Source organism: Podarcis erhardii (genome assembly GCF_964252035.2).
Source record: "Podarcis erhardii genome assembly, chromosome: 13".
NCBI classification, from domain to species: Eukaryota; Metazoa; Chordata; class Lepidosauria; order Squamata; family Lacertidae; genus Podarcis; species Podarcis erhardii.
Genome location: NC_138502.1, coordinates 3,715,206 through 3,742,147, shown reverse-complemented (window position 1 = coordinate 3,742,147; position 26,942 = coordinate 3,715,206). Strand labels below are relative to the sequence as shown.

Sequence of the window (26,942 nt, the reverse complement as noted above, 5' to 3'; positions counted from 1 at the left end):
TAGATGGGGCCTCCAGGTTCAAAGGCAGTAAAGGTAAAGGTACCCCTGCCCATACGGGCCAGTCATGTCCGACTCTAGGGTTGTGCGCCCATCTCACTTAAGAGGCCGGGGGCCAGCGCTGTCCGGAGACACTTCCGGGTCACGTGGCCAGCGTGACAAAGCTGCTCTGGCGAGCCTGCACCAACGCAGCACACGGAAACGCCATTTACCTTCCCGCTTGTAAAGCGGTACCTATTTATCTACTTGCACTTTGACGTGCTTTTGAACTGCTAGGTGGGCAGGAGCTGGGACCAAACGAGAGGAGCTCACCCCGCCATGGGGATTCGAATTGCCGACCATACGATTGGCAAGTCCTAGGCGCTGAGGTTTTACCCACAGCGCCACCCGTAGTATATCACTGAATACTAGGTGCCAAAGGCAAAGAAGAGGGGAAGAGGGCCAAACTCTGCTAGTGGGCTTCCTGGAAGCATGATGTTGCCACCAGGTTAGATGGATCAGATTCAGCCCCAGGGCAGGGTGCTCTTACGCTTTTGCACTGCGGAGGAAACGGAAAACCTTCCCACATTGTTACCCCTACCAAACACACAGAGGAGCCTCTCAGGGGGTCCGTGACAGACTGAGCCAAACCAACCTGGAATGGCATGACCGGCTCCACTTTCAAGCCGGCAAAGTCGTCAATGTAGAAGACAAGCATCTGCTGGGTGGGGTCCTTCAGAAACTGATCCATGGCGGCCTTGTGGTCCTCTGTCCACATCTCATCTCTGAGGCCAGACAAGGCGATCCGGCTTTCAATGCAGGGTTTCTGAGTGAAAAGGGGAAGAGGCCAAGCTCAAGCAAAGGGAGGCAGAGCGTGCGCATCCGACAGGACGAGCCGTTTGCAGAGACCGCGTTGGATTGCACCGTCTCCCCCCCCCCCATCCCACGTGTTTAGGAGCAGGACTGGGAACCATACAAGCCCAGAGCCTGGCCTGCTATTCCATTGCATCAGACTGAGTCTAAGGTGTGAGCGGCCACACGAGATGACAACAGTTCATGGAGGTTGAGGCTGTAGACTCCTCCAGTTTAAAAGCAGCCTGCCTCTGAATCGGAGCAAACTAGACGGCATGCAAAAATCGGTGCATGCAATTGTTGTGTCTGATTCTTGTTCTTTAAATAGCAAGTGTTGGGGGGGGGGGTCTGCTGATCAGGACAACACCACGCAGGGAGGGCGGGGACTCATTCCGTTCCACATCCCAAGAACAGCAGCCACTCCTGGGGCAATTTTCATCAGGACTGTGGGGTGCAGGGGGTGGGGGAACGGTGAAAAAACATTTCCCCTCCTGGCATGGTCCTGATCATCCGGCCCTACAGGCTCCTATTTAGGTAACAAAAAAATCAGGCACACGTTTCCCATACCATTCAGTTTGGCTCCCCCAGCCCTGCAAGATGCGGGGACAAGCCTCGCCCCAAAACCTGTCGCTTTCCGCAGTTCAAACCCCCCACCCGACCCCACCCCGACACAAATGACTCATGCGAGTCACCAGCGGGGGCCTGCCTCGTGAAAACTGGGAGTCCAAGACTCACAATCTTCTTCCGCCTCCCCTTGTTCAGCCAAACCCCCACCGGGGCACTCAAAGAGGGAGAGAGAAGAGGGCTAATTTGTTAAGATGATTGCAAGACAGTCACTCCAGAGAGCTTCCGCAGATCATGGCGCTCAGTCATTAAGGCAACACAGTTCCAGGCGCAGGAAAAGGTAAATGGGGGGGGGGAGGGGAAAAAGAAAATTAAGGGTAGAAGCAGCGCAGACTGAAAAAGAAGGAAATAGGGAGTTGGGCAGTAGCCACTCTTTGGTCCTGGCGAGAGAGAGAGAGAAAGTGTATGTATTTTTTTCAAAACGCATTAAGACTTCTTTTTCTCATTCCCAAGAGCTTCTCAAAGAAAAACCTGGGAAATCAGGATCAAATTAGCATAACATCTGGCATGGAAGCATAGAGCCAGATGTTCCTAGCCCAAATGTGACAAAATTGTGGAACATTCCATGCAGGCACCCGCCTGCTTTCTGGTCTCCCGTTCAGGGCGTCTCTGTCAAAGGAAGAATCTGGGCCTCGCAACAGCCGGACGTCACCTGAGTCAGATAGGCAACACTTCCCTCCGGGAAAGGCATCCTCTCCCTTTGGCATCGACAGCTAGCCAAATGCAGAAAGGAGTCACATGCAGGGCCAAGAACCTTTGGCACCTGCAGCCTTGGAGAGGGCAGAAGTCGCCCAGCCAAGGGGGTCTTTCCACTGAACTGAGACAGCTGCTTCCGTGACAGGGTGCAGCAGCTGCTTGTCAAGGAACACATCCGAGTTTGGGATAGAGAAACAAGAGGCAGACAGAGAGAAAAGCACCTGATCCGTAACTCTTAAACGCTGAGGGCAAAGAGACCTGGAGGTTCAGTCGTTCCCACCACCTGTTTCAGCCTGCACAGACTTCAGCTATGCAGGAGTAGTTTAAAGTTTTCAAGCGTGGCAAGAGCATCAAAAAGACTGGATCACACTCTCACACACACAAGCACTGTCCTTCAAAAGTGGGTCCAGCTGGGAGCTTCTGCCAACCCTTCCTTTTCCCCCTGCTATGTGAGATTGACCCTGTGGCAAGGTCACACACACGTCCGCCTTCCCAACTTACCAAATCCGCTTCTTCCTCCACAGGGCTGGGAGGGATAGCCAACTCCTCCTGGCTCTCTTCCTCCATCTCGTACAAGGATACCGAAGTAACATCTCCTAAGAGGAGGGCAAAAGGCAGAGAAGCAGGAGTGACTAGTGGGGTGCCACAGGGTTCTGTCTTGGGCCCGGTCTTATTCAACATCTTTATCAACGTCTTGGATGATGGACTCAAGGGCATCCTGATCAAATTTGCAGATGACACCCAACTGGGAGGGGTGGCTAACACCCCAGAGGACAGGATCACACTTCAAAACGACCTTAACAGATTAGAGAACTGGGCCAAAACAAACAAGATGAATTTTAACAGGGAGAAATGTAAAGTACTGCACTTGGGCAAAAAAAATGAGAGGCACAAATACAAGATGGGTGACACCTGGCTTGAGAGCAGTACATGTGAAAAGGATCTAGGAGTCTTGGTTGACCACAAACTTGACATGAGCCAACAGTGTGATGCGGCAGCTAAAAAAGCCAATGCAATTCTGGGCTGCATCAATAGGAGTATTGCATCTAGATCAAGAGAAGTAATAGTGCCACTGTATTCTGCTCTGGTCAGACCTCACCTGGAGTACTGTGTCCAGTTCTGGGCACCACAGTTCAAGAAGGACACTGACAAACTGGAATGTGTCCAGAGGAGGGCAACCAAAATGGTCAAAGGCCTGGAAACGATGCCTTATGAGGAACGGCTAAGGGAGCTGGGCATGTTTAGCCTGGAGAAGAGGAGGTTAAGGGGTGATATGATAGCCATGTTCAAATATATAAAAGGATGTCACATAGAGGAGGGAGAAAGGTTGTTTTCTGCTGCTCCAGAGAAGCAGACACGGAGCAATGGTTCCAAACTACAAGAAAGAAGATCCCACCTAAACATTAGGAAGAACTTCCTGACAGTAAGAGCTGTTTGACAGTGGAATTTGCTGCCCAGGAGTGTGGTGGAGTCTCCTTCTTTGGAGGTCTTTAAGCAGAGGCTTGACAACCATATGTCAGGAGTGCTCTGATGGTGTTTCCTGCTTGGCAGGGGGTTGGACTCGATGGCCCTTGTGGTCTCTTCCAACTCTACGATTCTATGATTCTAGGAATCAGAAGTGCACCCAAGGGCTGTGGCATCTTTGGGGCAGAGGTGGTGCCCGGAGCTCTAAAGCTGGCACAGCAGAAGGGATCTGCGGGTCTACACACCTTTCTGCCACACTCCTCCCTCTCACAGGCCTTGCTTGTACCAGGCAATTAGTTGGGGGCAACTCCTGTTGAATCACAGAGTCTGAGGGTTCAAGGAGACCACCTAATGTAGAACACATCCCTCTTGAGGAAGGGTCGCCCACCCCAGCCCCACACAGATTCCCCCCCCCCCGGCCAACCCAAAGTCATCAGCACAGCTCTGTAGAAAGACACTCACTCAGGAAGTTTAGAAGGGAAGTTTTAGGAGGAGTCCAGGAAGATGGTGGGCTCATCAAGAGATCTGAGCACTCAATCCTACTAGGGAGGATGAAAGGTTTTTGGTTTTTTAATAAGAGCCGGAGCCAAGATGCGCTCTTGAGAGGACACCTAAGGACAGAGGTTTCCATCAAGTCAAGAAGCCTTACACAGAGTGAGGCCATGGATTCATCTACCTTTGTAGTGTCTACACCAGGGATGTCCAACAGGTCGATTGTGATCTACTGGTAGATCCCCGGGAGGTTTTGGTAGATTGTGGCCGATCGTTGGGTCCCTTTAGCATTGCTAAAATCGATTCCAGCCCCGCCCCCTCAGCCCACCCTCCATTGTTGCACAATCTGCAGAACAGAAGAAGGAGTTAACAATGTGAGGCTGTTTGTTGGTGAGCGGCTGTTCCTCCTTTTCCGCAAAAATCCTTAAAATCGGGGCTTTCCTCCTCCCTAAAAAAAACTGAACAGCTTTGACCTGAACACCCCCCCCCCAAAGTGTGGCTTTCCTTCTCCCCCCAAAAAGGCCAACAACTCTGACCTGAACCCCAAAAAACCAGAGGTAGATCACCGCCAGTTTTTAATTCTGTAAGCAGATTGCAGTCTCTTGGGAGTTGGCCATCCTGGTCTGCACCAACTGGCAGTCACTCTGTCACAAGAAGAACACAAAGGGCAAGAAGTTCTGTGAAAGAGCATGGCCCTCAGGACCGAAAGAATGAGGAGACATGCTGTGTCACTGGACAGTGGCCCCAGGTCATTAGCAGAAGCATCACCCCCATGCTCCACAGGGCATTAAGAACAACACCCAGTGTGATGGCGATTGGATCAGGCACAAGGCCCATCTAGTGCTGCATTCTGTTCTCACAGTGGCCAACCAGATGCCTGCGGAAAACCTGCAAGGAGGATTCAAGCACAAAAGCTCCCTTCCCTCCTCTGGTTTCAGGCAACCAGCATCTGGAAGTATTGCTGCCTCCAACTTTGATAGTGGGTATGCATTCAAGATATATCAGAGTGGTTGCCAAGGCTCCTCGGCTACTGCAGGCTCCTGCTGACGTTCCACACAGGAACACAGCCAGTAGAAATACTGAATGGACCGCCTAAGACTGTAAGTCTTGAAAGCCTGATCAAGAGAGCTTAACTTTAAATCCCCTAGGGGAGGAAGGCAAAAGTCCAGGGATGAGTGCTGAGCCAAGTATACAGGGCAAGACCATGTAGGGAAGAGGGAGAATGCCAGAGGTGGTGCCCATGATTTTGCAGAGAAACATTTAAAATTACAACACCCAGAGCATCCAAAATCTACTTTTGTTTTTTTTTATTTGTTTAGTCGTTTAGTCATGTCCGACTCTTCGTGACCCCCTGGACCAGAGCACGCCAGGCACTCCTGTCTTCCACTGCCTCCCGCAGTTTGGTCAAACTCATGCTGGGAGCTTCGAGAACACTGTCCCACCATCTCGTCCTTCGTCGTCCCCTTCTCCTTGCGCCCTCCATCTTTCCCAACATCAGGGTCTTTTCCAGGGAGTCTTCTCTTCTCATGAGGTGGCCAAAGTCTTGGAGCCTCAGCTTCAGGATCTGTCCTTCCAGTGAGCACTCAGGGCTGATTTCCTTCAGAATGGAGAGGTTGGATCTTCTTGCAGTCCATGGGACTCTCAAGAGTCTCCTCCAGCACCAGAATTCAAAAGCATCTATTCTTCAGCGATCAGCCTTCTTCGTGGTCCAGCTCTCACTTCCATACATCACTACAGGGAAAACCATGGCTTTAACTATACGGACCTTTGTTGGCAAGGTGATGTCTCTGCTTTTTAAAATGCTGTCATTGCTTTTCTCCCAGGGAGCAGGCGTCTTTTAATTTTGTGACTGCTGTCACCATCTGCAGTGATCATGGAGCCCAAGAAAGTAAAATCTCTCACTGCCTCCATTTCTTCCCCTTCTATTTGCCAGGAGGTGATGGGACCAGTGGCCATGATCTTCGTTTTTTTGATGTTGAGCTTCAGACCAAAATCTATATACTAACACAAAGAGTCAATGGAAAACCGAGAGAATGGACTCAAAAACCTACTATGGGAAGATAGGTATGATCTGAGACCTGGTGGGATGAGACATGGTTGGAATATGGAATATTGCTCAAAAGGAACAAACCCATCAGAGAGGGAGAGAACAGTAGCTTTACATGTAAATAATAAATACAGCTGTGCAGAAATCCATGGATCAGTCTTGTTGAAAGCACCTGGGTAAGAAGAGAGAAGAAACCAAAGTGAGAGTGTTGTGGCAACATACTGCAAGCCATCCAACTAACCGGAGGGCAAGGGTGTTGTTTTCCTGGAAGAGATCACAAAACTTTCGCACGAGGCAAACTGTGGCAGAGACGGGGAGCTTGCAACCATCTGGACACCTGCGGAATGTCTAAATATGCACTACAAATGCAACGTCCAATAAAATCTTGACTTCCTCGGCTGACAACATTGTTCCTCAGAAGGTGAAGCAAGGAGCAAAGGGGGGGGGGGTCTGCTATCCTGGAGTTAATCCTGACCAACGGAGAAGAACGATTTGATGAACTGGAAGTGGCAGGAACCTTGGGGGAAAGTGACCGTGTCATCTTTGAATTTATGATAGCGAGGGATGTGAAAACTGAGCGGAGTCAGACGCAGAAAGCTGATTTTAATGAGCTTGGGGGAAAGTTGGTGAGGTGCGTGGCCAGGGATTCTGAAAGAGGAAACGAGTCCAAGAGGGATGAGAGATTCTGGAAAGTGAAAAGCTGATGGTTCAATCGCTGGACCAGCCAATAGCTCAGTCGGTAGAGCATGAGAGTCTTATTCTCAGGGTTGTGGGTTCAAGCCCCACCTGGGAAAGAACATTCCTGCATCGTAGGGGGCAGTGCTAGATGATACTAGTGTTCGCTTCCAACTCTATGATTCAATTATTCTATTTCACTGAGAAGGGGGGAAATGGGAGAAATCTAAAGAAGTCGGTGTGGTTGCTCAGAGATATTTACTGACCAGCTTTCAAAGCAGACTCCACTCTGGGTAAGAGCAACACTGGGTACACCCACACTGTCCAGCTCATGAGTTTGGATTTGATACCCCGCTTTATCACTACCCGAAGGAGTCTCAAAGTGGCTAACAATCTCCTTTTCCCTTCCTCCCCCACAACAAACACTCTGTGAGGTGAGTGAGGCTGAGAGACTTCAGAGAAGTGTGACTAGCCCAAGGTCACCCAGCAGCTGCATGTGGAGGAGCGGAGACGCGAACCCGGTTCCCCAGATTACGAGTCCACCGCTCTTAACCACTACACCACACTGGCTCTGCACCCTTTTCTATGGTGCAATAGTAATTTGGAATACGGTGTGCAGTTTGCATTTCAAGGATGGCCATTCGCCAGGGGCGTTGTGCTTGCATCCTGCACTGAGCAGTGGGGTTTAAGCAGATGACCTCCTAGGTCACTCCCGGCTCCATGACACCCAAGTGCGCCGCAACCACATAGCAAGGGCAGAGCAGAAGTGTGAACGACTCGTGCCAAGGAAGGTGCGAAGCGCTCAGGGCCACAGGCACAGTCAGTCCTTCCCAATCCAGCTATTTTTGGCAACTGGACCCTTGCCAAAAGCAAACACCACCTGCAGAGAGATTCCAAGGGCAACTTGGTAGACTGCAGCTCCCCACGGTCCCAGAGGCCCCACAGAAAATAAGGGAGGCGAAGGAAATAAATTCATAAGCAGGCAGCGTGCTGAAAACTGAAGGGCCATCGAGAATGCAGTCGGCATCAAACTGAAAGACATTTGGAGATTGCAGGCAGCTAGGCTGGGCGGTCTGAGAGGTGCACCCCAAGACCCCCTCGTAAAGATCGGCGGGGAGGGTCTGCACACCTCTTGAACCACACGTTGCTTCATTCACACACAACCCGCAATTGCTGTCAGGCCCATCCTAGGGGAAAAGGCTTTGTTCTCCGATGCAGATCAAGGCAGCTGTCACAGAATTCCAAAAAAGCTTCTGTTTATATATTAAAAACAGTTTTTTTTTTAAAAAAGTAATAATACTTGGTTGCGTTTTGCCTAAAGGCTTAGAAGGCAGATGGGATCTGAGTGGCACTTGCAGGTGTCGGCATTCAGCACAAGTGTTTGAGCCTCCCTCTCTCCAGCGCCTGCCCCACCAATACCACGTTCCAAGCTCAGCGAGACCCACCCATGGGTGTAATTGCAATCAGGGAGAGGGAGGGGCGCACTGTTCCAAATTGCAAGGAGGAAGATCTAATTATTTCTCCGCGGCGCAGCTCATTTCGCGGCCTGCAAGAGGGTCCTGGTTCAGTCCCGGGCTTCTCCAGGTGAGGCTGGGGAAAGCTCACGCTTGAAACCCTGCAAAGCTGCTGCTAAGGCAGACAGGGGCAGCCTTGCCTCTCCCAATCCAGGGTCCAGCAGGCACTTTGGAGTACAACTCCCATCAGCCACTGAGCACCGGCTAGGGCTGATGCGAGATGTGGTCCAAAACATCCAGAAAAGGCCAAGTTGGAATAAAGCTGGTGTGGACGATGCTGAGTTAGACCAATGGCAACATCCCAAAGTCACTGCAGGGGGAGGGGATGGCACAGGTCACTAGTATTTTTCCCCACATGGAAAAAACACCCACCACCACCCCATGTTCCCACCCATTTAAAGTCAACAGGTATCCAGTTATTCATATATTTAAACGTTCAAATAGCGTTGGTGTTTTGCAATGGGGGAGGTTCCCCCCCACAAAGACAGGGTTTTGCAATGGGGGGGGGGGGAATGAGCTTCCTATGGGTCACCCAGCCAACCTGCCAACCCCCAGCATGAGACAACATGATGATAAGAGTGTTGGACTAGGAACTGGGAGAGACCAGGTTTCGAAACCCCACTCAGCCATGAAGCTCACTGGGGGACCTTGAGCCAGCCACTGCCTCTCTGTGTCCAACCTACCTCGTGGGTTGCTGTGGGGATTAAATGAGGAGGGGGAGAGCTATGGGTACCCCCTTGAGGTACTTGGAGGGAAAGGTGGGATAGAAATGCAATAATAAAAGCCCCACACAGTGCCGTCTCGCCACTTGGGGCCTCCCTGGCCTGAAAACTATGGCCTTGAAACAAGGATGGGCTTAGGAGGCCCAGTAAGGCTGCCCTAAAAGTGTCTGTTTTCCTCATAGTCGATGGTCGACTGGAGATAAGTGCTCCTCCGAACTCACAGGCCTCTCGTCAGCAACACAAAGCAGGCAGCCGTCTCCTTGGCTGGGGCTTTGCAGGCTCAGCTTTATTATTATTATTATTATTATTATTATTATTATTATTATTATTATTATTATTACCCTGCCCATCTGGTTGGGTTTTACCAGCCGCTCTTTAAAGCTGGCTGGAGTTACTCTATTTTAAAGCACAGCTCTGGAACCCAGTTGGGTGGGCTCTAGCCGAGTGCAACAGCCATCTGCAGGCATCCACATGCTACAAGAACCCAACTTGTTCTGGCAGATCCCCTTTGGGTTTTGCATCTTTAGAGGAGCTGCTCAAAACATGAAGGTCTCCACTGGAAGCCCATCCCAGGCTCTCAAGACCCGCTCCGCCCTCCAAGAAAGCAAAGAGGTCTCTTGGCATAGGAACACTCGGCAGCGGTGCTTCTGGGAAGGCCCCAACTGCTCTGGGAGAGAGCTTTGAGGAACCCAAGAGACACTCACGACACTTCTTGCAGCCAGCCAAGAACACCGCACCAGACACCGCACCAGAGCTGTTGCATGGGAGATGGAGCATGCTTGCTCTCTGACAGCTTCCAGTTACAAGGAAGGAGATTCCGACTCAACATCAGGAAGAACTTTCTGATGGCAAGAGCTGTTCGACAGTGGAACGGACCCCCTCTTAGAGGTTTTCAAACAGAGGATGGAAAGCCACCTGTCTTGGATGCTTTAGCTGAGATTCCTGTATTGCAGGGGGTTGGACTAGATGACCCTCGGGTCCCTTCTGATTCTACAGTTCTATGATTCTCTAAGTGAGGGGAGAGGGCTGCTGTTGTGCTCAGAAGTCCTGCCTGTGGGCTTTCTGTTGCAGCATCGGCTGGCTGCTGTGAAAACAGGATGCTGGGCTAGATGAACCCCCTCTGATCTAATCCTGCCGTCAGATTCCTAAAGAAGAGTCCCAGCTTGTCAAGAGCTTGGCCTCATCCCCTCCTCAGAGAGTCTAAAAGAGAGCTGGGTAATGCCCGGCAGGATCTCCTGCTCCAGCTGACATTCATTTGCACAAAGCCCTGCCAAACTCTGAGGGAACTGTACACACCTGATTTTCAAAAATTCATGAAAATTCGGCTTTCAGCGTGCTCTGTGCGTGTGCTTAAGCGTGGGTTTTGAAACCAGGACTGCGGCGTGGATCCTAACTGGCAAATCAAAAGAACCCAAACAGTAATTTTGTATTTCTTTAAAAAGAAATAAAAAAAAATCTCATGGATTTTAGGAGACAAGAGTTCAGCTCTTCTTCGGAACATTTGGAGTTGTCAAACCAAATTACAATTAACTTCCCCGTAAACCTGCTTGTGTGTCAGGAGTTGTCATGCACTAAAATGTGTAATAGTTATTGAAAGCGGCAGTTTGAGAAGGGTTTATTTTCTCCCCCATATTTCTCTCTCCTCCCCCCCCCACACCAGAGAAGGGCTTGCAGGAGATACAGAAAGGGAAGGCAGGAAGGAAGGCCTGCCAGAGACATTTCAGTGCCTGAGGCAGCATAACCAAATCCACACTCGATCAAGAGGATAGAAAGCTCTCCTTCTGGGAGCCTGATGGATGTGAGGCTGGGACCAGAGAATGCCTGGGTATAGCTGTCTGTCTTTTGCTGCGTTGTCCTCCTCCTATAAAAGGACTGCTGCAACTTTCCCTGGAGAAGATCAGAGGACTGGGGGATGGCAGGCAAGGCCACCGCAGGCAGCCCCTGTGCCGGGATAGTGTGATGTGCAAAATTAACGCCGGCTCTCACCATATGGCAAGCGGGAGGGATACAGCAGCTGGCACAACTGGAACGTGAAAGCACAGACTCAGCAAGCAAGGAGCAGGAGAGGGGGGAAACTGCAGCAGGCGCGTTTCCCTCGGAGGGAGGCAAATCAGAGAAGAGTAGCTATGGCATACTGCTGCAGCGAACACATCCAGAGGATGTGGCTAGCTTTTGACCAGGCTTCCTCAACCTCAGCCCTCCAGGTGTTTTGAGACCACAATTCCCATCATCCCTGACCATTGGTCCTGCTAGCTAGGGATGACGGGAGTTGTAGGCCAAAAACATCGGGAACGCCAAGGTTGAGAAAGCCTGCTTTTGACTAACTGGCCTTTTGCAGAGGAGATCCAATGGCCATAGAAGTCCTCAGAGCTCGGTTGGTTTCTGCAAAGAGAAGGTCTCCTCCAACTATTGGCACTAAGCGCCTGCCGCTGGCTTGCCCCCACTATGGAGGGGACCGATTTCACACGATGGGCTGACATGTCATGCAACATAACCACACAATATTGAGGGGAGCCCAGCCCGCTGCTTAAGAACTTGGGGAGGGTGTGACAAAGTGCCTCAGCCCGTTGGGCCTCGGTCTAGCTGGCATGCCTGCCCCCCAGCTACAAACGTGACTAAGGCCAACCGCTTTCCAATACATTGTCCTCGCAAATGGGCCATAAGCCAGGTCCAAGGTAGTTTTTCCAGTCCAGCCACATTCTCTCCTGGAGGCAAGGGCCTGCGTGCCAGTGGTGAGCAGGGCCAGAGGCAAAAAGTGGGCAGAGCAAGGGATGTAACAGATGAGGTTTACACACACAGCCCTCTCTCCCTCCTCCATCCAGGTAAACAGGAGCCATTGTCCACCATTCAAGGACACAGTCCAGCCAGGCAAAAGCACTCAAGGAGGTGCCAAGCAGGGCCAATGAGTGGCCTGGAGAGGGGGTGTGTGGCTTGGGGAAAGGCCTGAGGGTCGGACAAAGAGCCCTGGAGCCTTTGGATGTGAGGTTTTCCATCCCCACCCTAAACCCTAGGCGAGAGAGGGTGCCTCTCTCAGGAAAACTGGAAGATCTCGTTTCTCCTTAAGGCTCATAGAGCTTTTTGTCAAGCGAGGTGTCTCTCCCAGGATTGATAACTCAATTGTTAACCAAACCCAGCTTGGGGAGACGCATGTCGTCTGCTCTCCTCCTACTGCTGCCATCTGATCAGGGGTTACCTGCTATTGTTAACTGACAGACAAGGTCCCATCCTGCTTCCTTTCCTTCCACCACCCGCTGCTGGAGGAGAGGCAAGACAGGGAGAAGGTGGGATGAAGAACAGGAGGTGGCCCCTGCAGGTGGGATCCCCAGGCAAGAAATAGCCTATTGCCCACTCCCTTCATAGGAATGGATGGGCTGCAAAGACGACACCTAAGACTGGCTCTCCCAGAGTGGGTGGGAAGGGGGGGCTGAAACTGGTCCCCCTCCCCAGGTGCCATCGCTTCAGGCATTTTCTCCCCAAATGGTTGGGGATCTGGGTATGTTTAGCCTGGAGAAGAGAAAACTGAGAGGAGATAGGATAGCCATCTTCAAATATCTCAGGGGCATGGAAGATGGAGCAAGCTTGCTTTCTGCTGCTCCAGAGGGCAGGATCCAAACCAATGGATTCAAGAGACAAGAAAGGAGATTCTGACCAAACATCAAGGAAGAACTTTCTGTTCTGTTTGACAGTGGAGTGGACTACCTTCGAAGGTGGTGGGCTCTCCTTCCTTAGAGGTTTTTAAGCAGAGGTTGGGTGGCCATCTGCCAGGGATTCTGTAGCTGTGATTCCTGCATTGCAGGGGGTTGGATTAAATGACTTTGTGCTCCCTTCCAACCCTTCAGTTCTATGATTCTTTGAGCCACGGGTCCAGGAAACCTCAATGAAAGCTGGAGCAAAATGGAGTCAAAATCTGTCCACCTGCAGAGAAGCAGGAGCAAGGAAAGAAAGGCAAAAGTCTCAACCTGTCCAATCCAAGAGGATTTGGAATTATGAAACTTTGGTGCCCCTTACAAGCCCCATTCCACCCTTGCACACACACACATTTTAAGCAAATCATATCTCCCCCTGGAACCTCCAAAAGCTGCAGCTAAGAAGAAGAAGAAGAGGAGTTTAGATTTTATATCCAGCTTTATCACTACCCGAAGGAGTCTCAAAGCGGCTCACAATCTCCTTTCCCTTCCTCCCCCACAACAAACACTCTGTGAGGTGAGTGGGGCTGAGAGACTTCAGAGAAGTGTGACTGGCCCAAGGTCACCCAGCAGCTGCATGGGGAGGAGCGGAGACGCGAACCCAGTCACCAGATTACAAGCCCACCACTCTTAAACACTACACCACACTGGCTAAGGGGGTCATTGTAAAAACAAAAACACCCCCCCCCAAAGGTAATGGGCCCAGGATGCTTTTGCCCCACATCTGTAACATGAGCACTGGGAACGCTGCTCAGCCTCCCATCTCTGGTTAGAGACGTCCAGAGCAAGGCTGGCTCTCCGCCATTTGTTTGTGCCCCCCGCAGAGCGGCATGTCTTGTGGCGCACGAGCAAAACCTGGAAAACTAGAAGCAGGCGCCACGGCTGAGTTCCCTTGCACACACATCGCAAGCATGTCATCTGTTTCACCTCTGCAGCTCGGAGGCCTCAGGAATACTCTCCTTTGAATAATATGCCTTAACCAGCTCTGGGAGTGGGGCAGCACCTCTCAGCGGCCAGGCTGGAGCCCAATGCCACTGGATGCTTCCCTCCTGGCGGAGCAGAATCCATCCACGGCCGGACACCCACAAGACACCTGTAGCTGCCAGGAGGAAGAGGAAGCAGGGCAAGGCGGCTTCCTCCAGCAGCTGGCATCCATTCCCCCACTTCAAAATCAAATGATCGTAACAAATAAATAGATAAGCCTTCCTGATGCCGAAGCACGTCCCATGTGGACCTCCTCCCATCTCACTGCTCTGTATTTAGATTATGTGCAGTTTAAAATCAGTACTGGAGGCGATGCGTGATTTTGCCAGCTGGGCTTTTTTAAACCCCCCCCCTAAAAAATCTATAAAAATTATAAACAAGCAAACAGATGAATAAGCAAGCGTGGACAAGACGAAGGAGCCCAGGGGAGCTGACAGGACGATTAGCCAAGGGGCAGGTTCAGATCGGAGGGGGCTTCCTCCTCCTTCTCTGAACCACAATGTTCCTTCAGGATGGTCTACCTCTGTCCAGCCTCTTCCCTCCCCTCCTCTCGCCCAGCTCCCTTTCATCTCCTCTCCCGCACTCCCTGTTCCATAATCAAACTCCCTGCGCTCGCCAAGAAGAGCCTCCCACGGCTCCGGCTCGTGGGGGCCCAGCCACAGCTGTACTTCCCGATTCAGGCAGCATTCAATCGCCTGACAGGGGATGTCATTTCCCTGCCTGTCGTGGCAGATGGGATTGGTGGAGAGGGGCTCTGCGCCCGGTTACATTAGGCAGACGAGGACCACCGCCAGGATGCAAGCGCTGCTTGGAGCTTTGAAGAGCTGCCGTTGGAAATCCCGATGGGTTACTGTGGAAACACACCGGAGGAATAGGGAGGGGGTGCTAAGGGGGCGGGGTGAGTGGGAGACAGAATGCACGAGATGCGGCTACTGCCCACAATGACCTTTGGGGGGTTCTAATGCCACAGGGCGAGGTCCAGAAATAGAAGAATTCTTTTTTTGGGGGGCCGCTCTGGCCTCCTAGCTCAGCTTATACAAGGTGCAACATATTATTATTATTTTATTTAAAAGACCCAAACGCATGGCTTGGAAGGATGCTAATGACGAGGAAATCACAAGTGTTTGCTTGGCCAGCACTACGCCAAGGCAGCCGGCCTGATCCAGGTAAGATCGGTGCATGGAAAGAGGCGCTGGGCTCCTACTGCCTACTGGATCAGGAACCGAGAAGATGAACACCCAAAGGCTGCCTGCACACACTCCCCATCCACACACCCTGGTCTAGCGCAGCTGGTCACATGCAGATTCAGCCATTTTTATGCCAGGACGGAATCACAGCATTGGACTTTTGCAAAATAAGGAATCGTCGGAAATGTCTGCAAATGGCAGCGGGCAACGTTGGAAGGGAGAGTGGGAGGAAGAGGATGGAGGGCAGGCATAGAGCTCAAGGGCAGAAGGTAGCCCAGATCAGCAAATAGATGGGTTCCTCCTCTACCCCTTGGCAGAGAGGAGGGAAGCTGGGTTGAGAGGACAAAAGCAGCTGGGAAGGTGGGCATTCTCAACTCTAAGGTTCCCAAAACATTGCAGCTGCCCCCCACCTGAATGTTACCCTTCTTACGAGGAGGCCTCTGTGTATTCTGAACTACAGTGGTGCCCCACAAGACGAATGCCTCGCAAGACGGAAAATCCGCTAGACGAAAGGGTTTTCCGTTTTGGAGGTGCTTCGCAAAACGAATTTCCCTATGGGCTTGCGAGTTCCTGCGGTTTTTCCCCCCTTTCCCCCCCCTTTTTCTAAGCCGCTAAGCCGCTTATCAGCTGATCCGCTAAGCCGCTAAAAGCCGCTAAAAGCCGCTAAAAGCCGCTAAAAGCCGCTAAAAGCCGCTAAAAGCCGCTAATAGCGCTAATCCGCTAAGCCGTCAATAGGCTTGCTTCGCAAGAAGAAAAAACCGCTAGACGAAGAGACTCGCGGAACAGATTAATTTCGTCTTGCGAGGCACCACTGTACTTGGGAACACACCACAAAAACGAAGAAGGAAAAAGAATAGACATGAAACGCTGCAATCTGAGCAATCAGCTTCCTTTCTTTCAGCAAAGGTATGCTTGAAAGAGTGAGAAATCTCACAAGCCAACTCGGGGCTGAGGGGAACTTCTTGTGGTTGTCAGGGTGCGGGGAGCTCATTTGACAGTCTGATGAGCTCCTCCCCAGAGCTAGCAAAGCCCTTCAAAATAATAAGCCACCATAGGCAACTGCATTATTTACATGGCAGTTTTGTGATGCCTCTGAGGAGCAGTGAGGGCACACAGCTGCCCCCGAGGATGGAGCCCACACACAACACTTAAAAGATCCGGCTCCAGCGGCAAAAAGCCTCGTCACGGGCGCCAAACGTTCCTGAGGTGGCGGATCAAAGGGGCACTCAGACTACTCAGCAGCGGCTGAGGATCTGGGACCGGTACACCTGAAAGGGAAACAACTTTTTGTGGAATTACCAGGAGGCTCCTCAGGGATGAGTGGCTCTGGGGGCGTTTCGCTCGGCTGCTGCACTGGCACAGGGGCTGTACGGCTGCTGGTCTTCTTCCCTTTCTTTTCGCCAGGCGTGCCACGCCGCTTGGCACTCATCTTTCACCACAGGATCCTGTAAAAAGTCATAAACACCGTGAAGAAAGGCAAGGCACACAAGCCAGAAAGAATGGCTCTTTGGCTAGAGTCATCGCCTTTGTTCTTGCATCCTCCCCTCTCTCTTTCTTTACAGCTTCCTCTTCCCTCCTTTAATGTGGCCCCCCAGTGTGTCTCAGGGGCCAGGACCTGGGTTCAAGTCCCTACTCAGTCATGAAGCTCAGAGGGCAACCCTGCATCTCTCTCTCTCTCAGCCTAAACCAGGCTTCCTCAACCTCAGCCTTCCAGATGTTTTTGGCCTACAACTCCCATGATCCCTAGCTAGCAGGACCAGTGGTCAGGGCTGATGGGAACTGTAGTCTCAAAACATCTGGAGGGCCGAGGTTGAGGAAGCCTGCCCTAAACTATCTCACAGGCTTGGTGTGGGGGTAAAATGAGGTGAGAACTATCTATCCACTCCTTGGGCAGGAGAAATAAAGCGCAATGAAAAATAATATGCCCCTCCATGAGCCCAGCAATCAGAAGATCAACCTGTTCCCGTGCACAAATCTTGGTGGGCAGCACTGCTATTTCTCCATACTCCCTAATCTCCGCCTTCGCTATTATATCCCTTGTCCTTCACTACAGCCTCATGTCACCTTCCCAACCAAATCACTCTATACACCTTTCCATGCCCAGCCAGTCAGTTTCCACCTACCAACTTTCAACCCACGCAACACCCTCCTTCCAACACCATCAATTCTCTCTATCATCGCATTCAACTAGTTGCCTCTCTCCCACCTCACCTGCTGACCTCAAGCCCCCTCCCTGGGCACGTCTTTCACCAACCCACACATGTGAATGTGATCAGCATCCATCCCTTTAACAATCCTCCAGCCAGGACCCAGCACCGTCACCGACTAACTGTCACCCCCTTTATTTTATTACAGTTATGTTATGCTGTTATTATTAATTACCTGCCTTTCACTCTAAGGTCCCAGGGCAAGTTACGACATCAAAACCCAACATTAAAAAGCAGCTTAAAACTACTTACAATCACAAAAATAAGGTGGGTCCTAAAAATCGACACCTCCAGTATCAAATGCAAGGGTAACTGCCCTTTGAAGGGCATTATATAAATTTAATAAATTAATAATAGTAATAGTAATAGGGGTATCAAATGACTGAATTTATTATTTTGGTCACAGACCAAATACTCACATACAAAATCAGGTCACAGCTCACATACAAAATCAGGGAAGTCATGAAATAGGGATACATTTAAATTTGCAGTTCAGTATAACAGGGACAGTACAGATATAGCAGCAATTATAATATATAAATTAGATCTTACTCACTAAAATATAACCCAAAGTTGTCATTTAAAACCTTAATCATGATGATATCACAGCTTGTTCTCTAAATTTTATGGCAACTGCACAGAATTTGGCCACCTTTAACGTGATCTCTGGATCTTTGTCCTCAGCATTTGCCAGGAGATAGATATATCATCACTCTTCTCCAAGCTTGGAGCAGCAGGCAAGGCGTCCTGCCCTCTGTCCCCCATTTTATCAATGCAACAATCCTGGGAGGTAGACTGAGAAATGGCAGTAGCCTAGGGAGGGTTGATTCCCCTAATTTTCAATTGATTTTATCTGGTTGTATTTTATATTGTTAAGACCTTTTTTTTCTATAAAGCGACTAAGAAATATAATAAAAAAATAACAATAGGGAAAGTCATGTTATAAGAATTCTAAGGTCTCAGGTATAGAATAAATGTTCATAAATGTACAAGGCAAACACACATACAGTATGTAAGTACATAAACCACATGTCTGAAATAGTACAGGAGAGCAATCCCGAAGCCATTTTGACTCTCTCAAATCGACCTCAAATATTTCTCTGCAAGGAGGAAGGAAATGGGAATAGCTTTCCGGTGGTCTTTGGACTGTAGGGGCTTACACCTCCCTGTAAATACAGTCTGGCAAGTATCTGTTAAGCTGAGCAAACTATCAATATGTGTAAGAGATTCAGGAACTCAAAGTATTTACTCTCTCAAAGGAACGGCCAGGCTACCCAGAAAAGGCAATCAAGTAAGGCATGATCAGGTATCCTGGCAGACAGAAGAGATGCAACCCTCTCAAATTTCTGCTGGAGACCGCCTCCTTCTGTGATGTATGATGTTTGGGTGGGTGGTCTTGGGGTACAGGATGGGCAATTTCAAAAGTCTTTATAGGGGCTTGCACACCATTGTTCTCTCCTGCCTCCTTGCAAGGAGGGGAGGGAACTCTGTTGCAACAGAAAAATAAAGATCTGCCTTGCTTTCTATGGATCTTACCTCCATCCATTCATCTCTGACCGATCATGGACTTAGGGGACTCAGAGTCCCTTGTGGAATTGGGCAGCAAAAGCCAAACCCACTATTTTTTTCTATTTACAGGTAGGTAGCTGTGTAAGGGACACGGGTGGCGCTATGGGTTAAACTACAGAGCCTAGGACTTGCCGATCAGAAGGTCACTGGTTCGAATCCCCACGACGGGGTGAGCTCCCGTTCTTTGGTCCCTGCTCCTGCCAACCTAGCAGCTCAAAAGCATGTCAAAGTGCAAGTAGATAAATAGGTACCACTCCGGCGGAAAGGTAAACGCCGTTTCCGTGCGCTGCTCTGGTTCACCACAAGCGGCTTAGTCCTGCTGGCCACATGACCTGGAAGCTGGACGCCAGCTCCCTCGGCCAATAAAGTGAGATGAGCGCCGCAACCCCAGAGTCGGTCACGACTGGATCTAATGGTCAGGGGTCCCTTTACCCTTTACCTAGCCGTGTTGGTCTGCCGTAGTCGAAACAAACAAACAAAATTCCTTCCAGTAGCACCTTAGAGACCAACTACCAGTAACAAACTCAGTTGGTCTTTAAGGTGCTACTGGAAGGAATTTTTTATTCAGAGTTATTCCGCCTGGCCTTTGGCTTGGCGCCAATTTGATTCCCTCCCCCTCTTTCTTTTTCCTTCTCCTCCTGTGACGAGGCTGCATTTTAACATTTTAATATTTTAATGTGGTATTTTAATCTTGTTTTTAAGTTGTATTCATTCAATTTGTTTTTATTATTGCTTGTTATTATTGAGCCAATTTGATTCCCTCTCTCTCTCTCTCTTTTTTTTTCTTTTCCTTCTCCTCCTGCGATGAGGCTACATTTTAATATTTTAATGTTCCATTATTTTAATGTTGTATTTTATTTTTGTTTTTAAGTTGTAATCATTCTTCTTGTTTTTATTATTGTTTGTAAGCCGCTCTGAGCCCGGCCTTGGCTGGGGAGGGCGGGGTATAAATAAAAAATTATTATTATTATTATTATTATTAGACGCCCTGAGCCCAGCCTTGGCTGGGGAGGGCGGGGTATAAATAAAATTATTATTATTATTATTATTATTATTATTATTATTATTATTATTTTCTATAACAGTCCTAACCTGAGTCACGATTCGAACTTGGGTCTCCCTGAGCCCAAGTGCAGCACCTTAACCACACTGGAACCCAATTGTCCCTTTCCAGCCGCCGTCCCCTATTTGCCCCCCCGCCCCCTCCACCAACCAGCCCCCCCCACCCCATTTCCACGTTGCGTCCGTCTCCCCCCCCCCCCCAATTCCTCCACAATACCCACCTTTCCCAGCTCCCAACTTGGCACCTGTTCCCCCCCTACAACTCCAAACGCTCTTGGTCCTTTCCCAGACTCCGCCCACCCCTCAACGTTTCCCCGGGCAACGGATCAACGGGCAAAGCTTAGGGGAGGAGCGTGAGCTCCGCGAGGCTACCAATGGGGCGGCGAGGGAGGGGCCCCGCGGCCTAAAAGGCTGCCTCAAGCAACCGTTGCGAGGGCGAGGAGGCGCGCGCTCGCCTCGTAATTTATAACCGGAGGGGAGGCGGGATTTGCTAAGCGGGGCGGGGCTGTGAGCGCAGTGAGTGACGTGAGGAGGAGGGACTAAAGAGAGCCTTCCTGGCCTTGCGCGTGTCAGCTGGGAATGGGGAGGAGCCCGGCGGAGGGGCGGGGCGGTGGCTTGACGATGTCAATCACTACACAGGCGCAAAAAGTGAGCGTTGTGGAGGGAAAAGGCTTGTCAATCACGTTCAGAGCATCACCTAATTGGATAAAGTTTGAGACCGGGGCGGGAGCGATGTGATAACGCCCCCTTTTTAAAAAAAACCGTTGGACGATGTGAGAGACGTTTGTCCCTCAGACGTCGAGATACCAGCCCACTCAGAATATGTCTGAGGAAACTAATTCTTCCCTCGTCGTTTATTTATCCCATGTTGGGTGGGTGGCGGGAAAGGAAAGGTTTCCACAGTGTCTTACAAGTGTCTGTGACAAAATAAAATTGCCAACTGTCAGAGTTGTTGTTGTTGAGTCGTTTAGTCATGTCCGCCTCTTCGTGGCCCCCTGGACCAGAGCAGGCCAGGCCCTCCTGTCTTCCACTGCCTCCCGCAGTTTGGTCAAACTCATGCTGGTCGCTTCGAGAACACTGTCCCACCATCTCGTCCTCCGTTGTCCCCTTCTCCTTGTGCCCTCCATCTTTCCCAACATCAGGGTCTTTTCCAGGGAGTCTTCTCTTCTCCTGAGGTGCCAAAGTCTTGGAGCCTCAGCTTCAGGATCTGTCCTTCCAGTGAGCCCTCAGGGCTGATTTCCTTCAGAAGGGAGAGGTCGGATCTTCTTGCAGTCCATGGGACTCTCCAGAGTCTCCTCCAGCACCAGAATTCAAAAGCATCCATTCTTCGGCCATCAGCCTTCTTTATGGTCCAGCTCTTACTTCCATACATCACTACTGGGAAAACCAGAGCTTTTACTGTACGGACCTTTGTTGGCAAGGTGATGTCTCTGCTTTTTAAGATGCTGTCTAGGTTTGTCATTGCTTTCCCCCCAAGAAGCAGGCATCTTTTAATTTTGTGGCTGCTGTCACCATCTGCAGTGATCATGGAGCCCAAGAAAGTAAAATCTCTCACTGCCTCCATTTCTTCCCCTTCTATTTGCCTGGTGGTGATGGGACCAGTGGCCACGATTTTCGTTTTTTTTGATGTTGAGTAATAACTAATAAATAAATAAATAAATAAATAATCCAGCAGCTGCTGTCCTGTCTTAGCCACACTCCCAGCATGCATTGCGTTGGATCCTCCATAGTGTTGCTCTCCTAAGGCGTATCTGCTATTGCCAGAGCTGGAAGGCGACGTGTCAGCCCTGACAGCCAGTATGCGCCACCTGAGGAAAAAGTGATTTTTGCATTGTGTGGAGCGAGAAGGAAGCTGTCCTCAAATGAATATGCAGTACTCTGGCCGCCCACGGTCCTTAATAGGCCCTTTCCATACCACTGGGCAAAGCGAGGTGGCAGCAGCACATTGTTGGTTAGCTAACTCGTATTTTGACCACAGCAAATGCCATTCGGATCACCTGAATGAGACGCCAGGAAGTTTGGCAGCAGCTCAATTAAGTGCAACCCCTGCTGCGGTTTTTTGGCTTCCGATCAACATGCTCAAAATCTGAAAGCTCAGGCACAGGACCCTTGTGCTGTGCGGGCAAGACGGAATATGCTCAGTACCAAGTGCAAAAATATAAAGATAAGGAGGCCTGTTTTCAACCAGGAGAAAATGCCCACAGGGATCAAGATGCCAGCCATTGTAACATCAAAATGGATTCAACATGAAAATGAACAAGATGGGTGTGTGTGGAGGTGACTCAAATGGAGTCAGTGAACCACTAAGCAAAGGTACAGCAGGATATATATTTCATGACCACAGATTTCTAATGGATACCAAGATGAAAGAATCAATAATCACAATATTGCAGGATCACAATGCATGAGCAATAATATTCCCCCTCCCTCCACATTATTGTGGCCAACCATGGACGTACCTTTGCTCTAGATATTGCTGAAGTCAAGCCTCCATTGTCCCTGACCATTGGCCATGATGGCTGCTGAGGATGATGGGAGTTGGAGTCCAACAATATTTGAAGGGCGCTACATCAAACATGAAACTCACATACACAAGCAAAGGATCATCTTTGAGGAATGCTGCCAGTTGTAGAAGCTGGACTCTTGGCTAGCACCATTACCGTCAAGATTGCTAACACTGTTGGCTGATATTCTACTTAAAAGTTCTCAGGGTAGTGCACAAAGCCAAACACAAATAGCAATCTGACATTTTAACAAGACCACAATACAATAAAAGACGTAAAGTCGATAAAAATGCTATAAAACAGCTGGGCAAGATTGCAGCAGGACTGAAAGCGCCAATTCTTCCAAGCTACAAACTCGCAGCCACTTACACTCATCTAGAGTGGCCACTTATGCACGGCCCAAAAGAGGAAATGCATCACTGAAAAAAGAGGGCAGAAGAGGATACAGATTTGCAGATATGCTAATTGCTGTTTCTAGAATATGCAAATTTATAAATAATCACTATAATTTAAATACAGATGCATCTCGCCGTAATAGGGAAGACGGTGACCAGGTGAGCTGTGTGCTTGCTGAGGCTGTCGTGAGCCGTGTTATGCAAAGTGGCATCACATAGCCTGGTCATGGATGGGAGGCAATCAACACTAATGAGCAATTAAGTTTCCACTTTGTCTAAACTCTGAAGCCACGCAAGGGATCCACCTTGAGGAATGGTAGCTAGAGGCGGAAGCCATGTGAATCAGAGGCCTCGTTCACACTTCCTTTTGCGCTGCGCTTTGCAGACATGGGTCTGCACTACTTTAAAGCGCTGGGACGAAAAAGAAATTGCTCAGACACAGAGGTTTAAAGAGCAAACCAGTGCCTGCAAAGGGCAGCGCAAAAGGGAGTCCGATGTGCCTGATAAGGAGACTGAGAGGAGGCAGAACAGTTTGGGATTTGGACTACAATGGAGTTGCAGCGTTCATCTGGACTTGAACCTGCTCTTTAACACTGAAAGAGAGCATGTCCACACTTTGTCTTGCCTCACTGTTCTTTAGCATTTGCCCCAATTTAGAGCTGAAGAGCATGTTTTCCCTGGAAAAGGAGTTGAGCAAGGGGGAAACTGCTCAGCGTCATGGTTTCTAGGCACAAGACAGGCGTAAGTGTGGATGAGCCCCAGAGCAAATGTCAGTTGGGTTTCCTGCCAATTGGCATTTGCTCCGAATTCAGCACAAAACAGCAGGTTTATCAGGGGTAATTTGGTGGGGGAAATAGAAAACTGCTCAGATCCTTGCCTAGATCATGGGACTAGCAATAAACTGCTCAGACCCATGTTTTCTAGGCACGGACGAGCAGAAGTGTATTTAGAGAAAAGATAAAAGTGTGTATCTGAAGAAGTGTGCCTGCACACGAAAGCTTATACCAAGAACAAACTTAGTTGGTCTCTAAGGTGCTACTGGACATTTTTTTTTTATTTTCTTAATATTTTGACTGTATCAGACCAACACGGCTACCTACCTGATGATAGAATGGTGACTGGCATGGAGAAAGTGGATAGAGAGAAGTTTTCCGCCCTCTCTTGTAACACTAAAACTCATAGTCATGGGATGAAGCTGAATGTTGGAATGAAGCTGAATGTTGGAATGAAGCTGAATGTTGGAAGATTCAGGACAGAAGGAAGAAAGTCCTTCACACAGCGCATAGTCAAAATATGGAACTTGCTTCTGCAGGAGGCAGCGATGGCCACACAATTGAATGATGCCCTAAACACCTCACTGTTTAGAGGAAACCCCAAAACACAGGAATTAAGCCTATGCACACCACAACCTATACGGACCTTTGTCGGCAAGGTGATGTCTCTACTTTTTAGGATGCTGTCTAGGTTTGTCATTGCTTTTCTCCCAAGAAGCAGGCGTCTTTTAATTTCGTGGCTGCTGTCACCATCTGCAGTGATCATGGAGCCCAAGAAAGTAAAATCTCTCACTGCCTCCATTTCTTCCCCTGTGGTTTTCCCAGTAGTGATGTATGGAAGTGAGAGCTGGACCATAAAGAAGGCTGATCGCCGAAGAATGGATGCTTTTGAATTATGGTGCTGGAGGAGACTCTAGAGAGTCCCACGGACTGCAAGAAGATCAAACCTCTTCATTCTGAAGGAAATCGGCCCTGAGTGCTCACTGGAAGGACAGATCCTGAAGATGAGGCTCCAAGACTTTGGCCCCCTCATGAGAAGAGAAGACTCCCTGGAAAAGACCCTGATGTTGGGAAAGATGGAGGACACAAGGAGAAGGGGACGACGGAGGACGAGATGGTTGGATAGTGTTCTCGAAGCTCCCAACATGAGTCTGACCAAACTGTGGGAGGCAGTGGAAGACAGGAGGGCCTGGTGCGCTCTGGTCCAGGGGGTCACGGAGAGTCGGACACAACTAAACAACAACATACCACAATCTTCCCGACCTGTAAAGCAGACTCATTTTCTCCACCTAGTTTTGTATTATGGCCGGTTACCTGTGTGAGAAAATGCTCCATATAGTCCAGCCCCTGAGGCAACGTGCACTTCCTGTCCCGTTCCTCCCCGCCGCCGCCCCCCCACCTCCAGCTTTCTTGAAATTGACACTTCTGCTCACTGATGAGACTGCATTTCCCTTCCTTTCCCCATGGTACCCTTTGTTGCCAACTCACGTCCATCAAAGGCGCACCACCGCCTGAGCAGCTTGTGGTGGCAACCGGAAGATAGGGACTTAATAACAGGGCTCGCTGGGAGCCTGCTGATAATCCAAGACTAGTGGCAGCTCCCGGACCGATAAGACCTTGCAAAACATCCAGCTAATCTACCTTCCTGGCAGCGGACTGAGGATGCTATGCTACCTGGGAGTCACGGGTGATGCTAATAATGAGACTCCAAATGGATTCTCCTTCTTCCAAGCAGAGGTGGGGGGGGGGAGTTGGAGAGCAACAGAGGAGGCCTCACACACACTGGCAAGGCTGAGCCCCTTCACCCCAAAACACCTCAAGGCAGTCAGCGTCCCCAAGGCGTCTGCTTCTGTCTTTTAAAAGCTCGGGGGGGGGGGGGAAATCAAAACCTTTAAAGGATGCATTTCAGGCTTATTGCCTCCAACTTGTGCTTCTGCTTAGGGCTGGGGGAGCTCTCTGGCTCTGAGCGAAGGCCTGCATAGCTTACAGCAAGCAAGTTTTCCTTACTTCACTCCATTTTGCTTTGTTTTGTTTTGTTTGCCTTGTTTATTACTCACGCTTTACCTCAAGGTCCCAGGGTGGGTTACAGCATCAAAGGTAGGGGTAAAGGGACCCCTGACCATTAGGTCCAGTCGTGGCCAACTCTGGGGTTGCGGCGCTCATCTCGCTTTATTGGCCGAGGGAGCCGGCGTACAGCTTCCGGGTCATGTGGCCAGCATGACGAAGCCGCTTCTGGCGAACCAGAGCAGTGCACGGAAATGCCGTTTACCTTCCCGCCGGAGCAGTACCTATTTATCTACTTGCACTTTGACGTGCTTTCGAACTGCTAGGTTGGCAGGAGCTGGGACCGAGCAATGGGAGCTCACCCCGTCACGGGGATTCGAACCACCGACCTTCTGATCGGCAAGTCCTAGGCTCTGTGGTTGAACCCACAGCGCCACCCGTGTCAAAACGCAGCATCAAAAGCCATTTAAAACAACTTACAACCATAAAAATAAGGAGGTTCCTACAAACATACCCCTCAAATGACAAAAGCAAAGGTGAAGGGGGGCACCTCGAGCATTCTCCTAAAGCTGTGTAATGAAGGTGCCAAGCGCACCCCGGTGGGGAGGGAGTTCAACAGCTTAGGGGCCACCACAGATAAGGCCCTTTCCCAGGTCAGCACCCACCTCTCTGAGCCTCTAAGGGCAGAGCTACTACCAAAAGGACCCCCTATGTCAATCTCAGCACCAGAGAGGGTCTGTAGGGCTGGAGGTGTCTTTTAAGCTGTTGGGGGCCTAGGTCACCTGTTCTCATTTTTCTCATAGGGGTATGTCACCTACTCTCACAGTAATGAACATGGCCCTCCATCCAACTTCTACACAACTTGCATTTCTGAATTCTGAGATGGGTGGAAAGAGCCATTGATTCCTGGAGAGGCACCACTGCCAGACAGTGTAGGCAGCTAATGGATCCCAATGGCCTACGATGGTATAAGGCAGTTTCTTATCACAAACAGAGAACTAGCTATCCATTCCTTGCATGTTGCTGTCCTGTCCACCCACCTTGCAATTTCTCTTATAAAAACTCTTTGCCTCCCAGCTCTTAGGAGCTGGCAACGCAACTGTGCGATACATTTAAAGCAGCGTCACAGCACTTTCAACAGTCCTGGCTTCCCCAAAATAATCCTGGGAGCTGTCATTTTTTAAGGCGCTGCTCAGAAAACCCTCCCAGGGCTCCAATCTCAGAGTTCCTTGGCAAGAGAGATTGACCGTTAAACCACTCCGTCAATTGCGGTTCTCTGAGGGCAATGGGGGCCCCATAATAACTCTCAGCTCTTATCAAACCACAGTTTCCAGGATTATTTGGAGGAAGTCATGACTATTGAAGTAGTACAGTAGTACTTTATTTAAGTACTGTAATGTCTTAAGTTATTTTTTGATACTGAAATGTAATAAAATATGAAAAACTTAATAAATATTATATTTTTAAAAAAGCGTCGACCTCCTTCCTTCCCTCTAACAGACTTCCATA

The 26,942-nt window shown here is 49.8% G+C and overlaps 1 protein-coding gene across 1 annotated transcript in view; it reads right to left on the bottom strand.

Moving 5' to 3' along the window:
* Positions 1-20,156, bottom strand: part of DNAH2 (dynein axonemal heavy chain 2) — a 141,691-nt gene extending 121,535 nt beyond the window's left edge. The window contains exons 1-4 of the mRNA XM_081835573.1: positions 19,979-20,156; positions 16,219-16,364; positions 2,650-2,744; positions 632-802 (exon numbers count right to left, since the gene is read on the bottom strand). Of these exons, the coding sequence (XP_081691699.1) occupies positions 632-802; positions 2,650-2,744; positions 16,219-16,348 (396 nt within the window). The 5' untranslated portion in view covers positions 16,349-16,364; positions 19,979-20,156. The remainder of the gene's footprint in view (positions 1-631; positions 803-2,649; positions 2,745-16,218; positions 16,365-19,978) is intronic.
* Between the last annotated feature and the right edge of the window lie 6,786 nt (positions 20,157-26,942).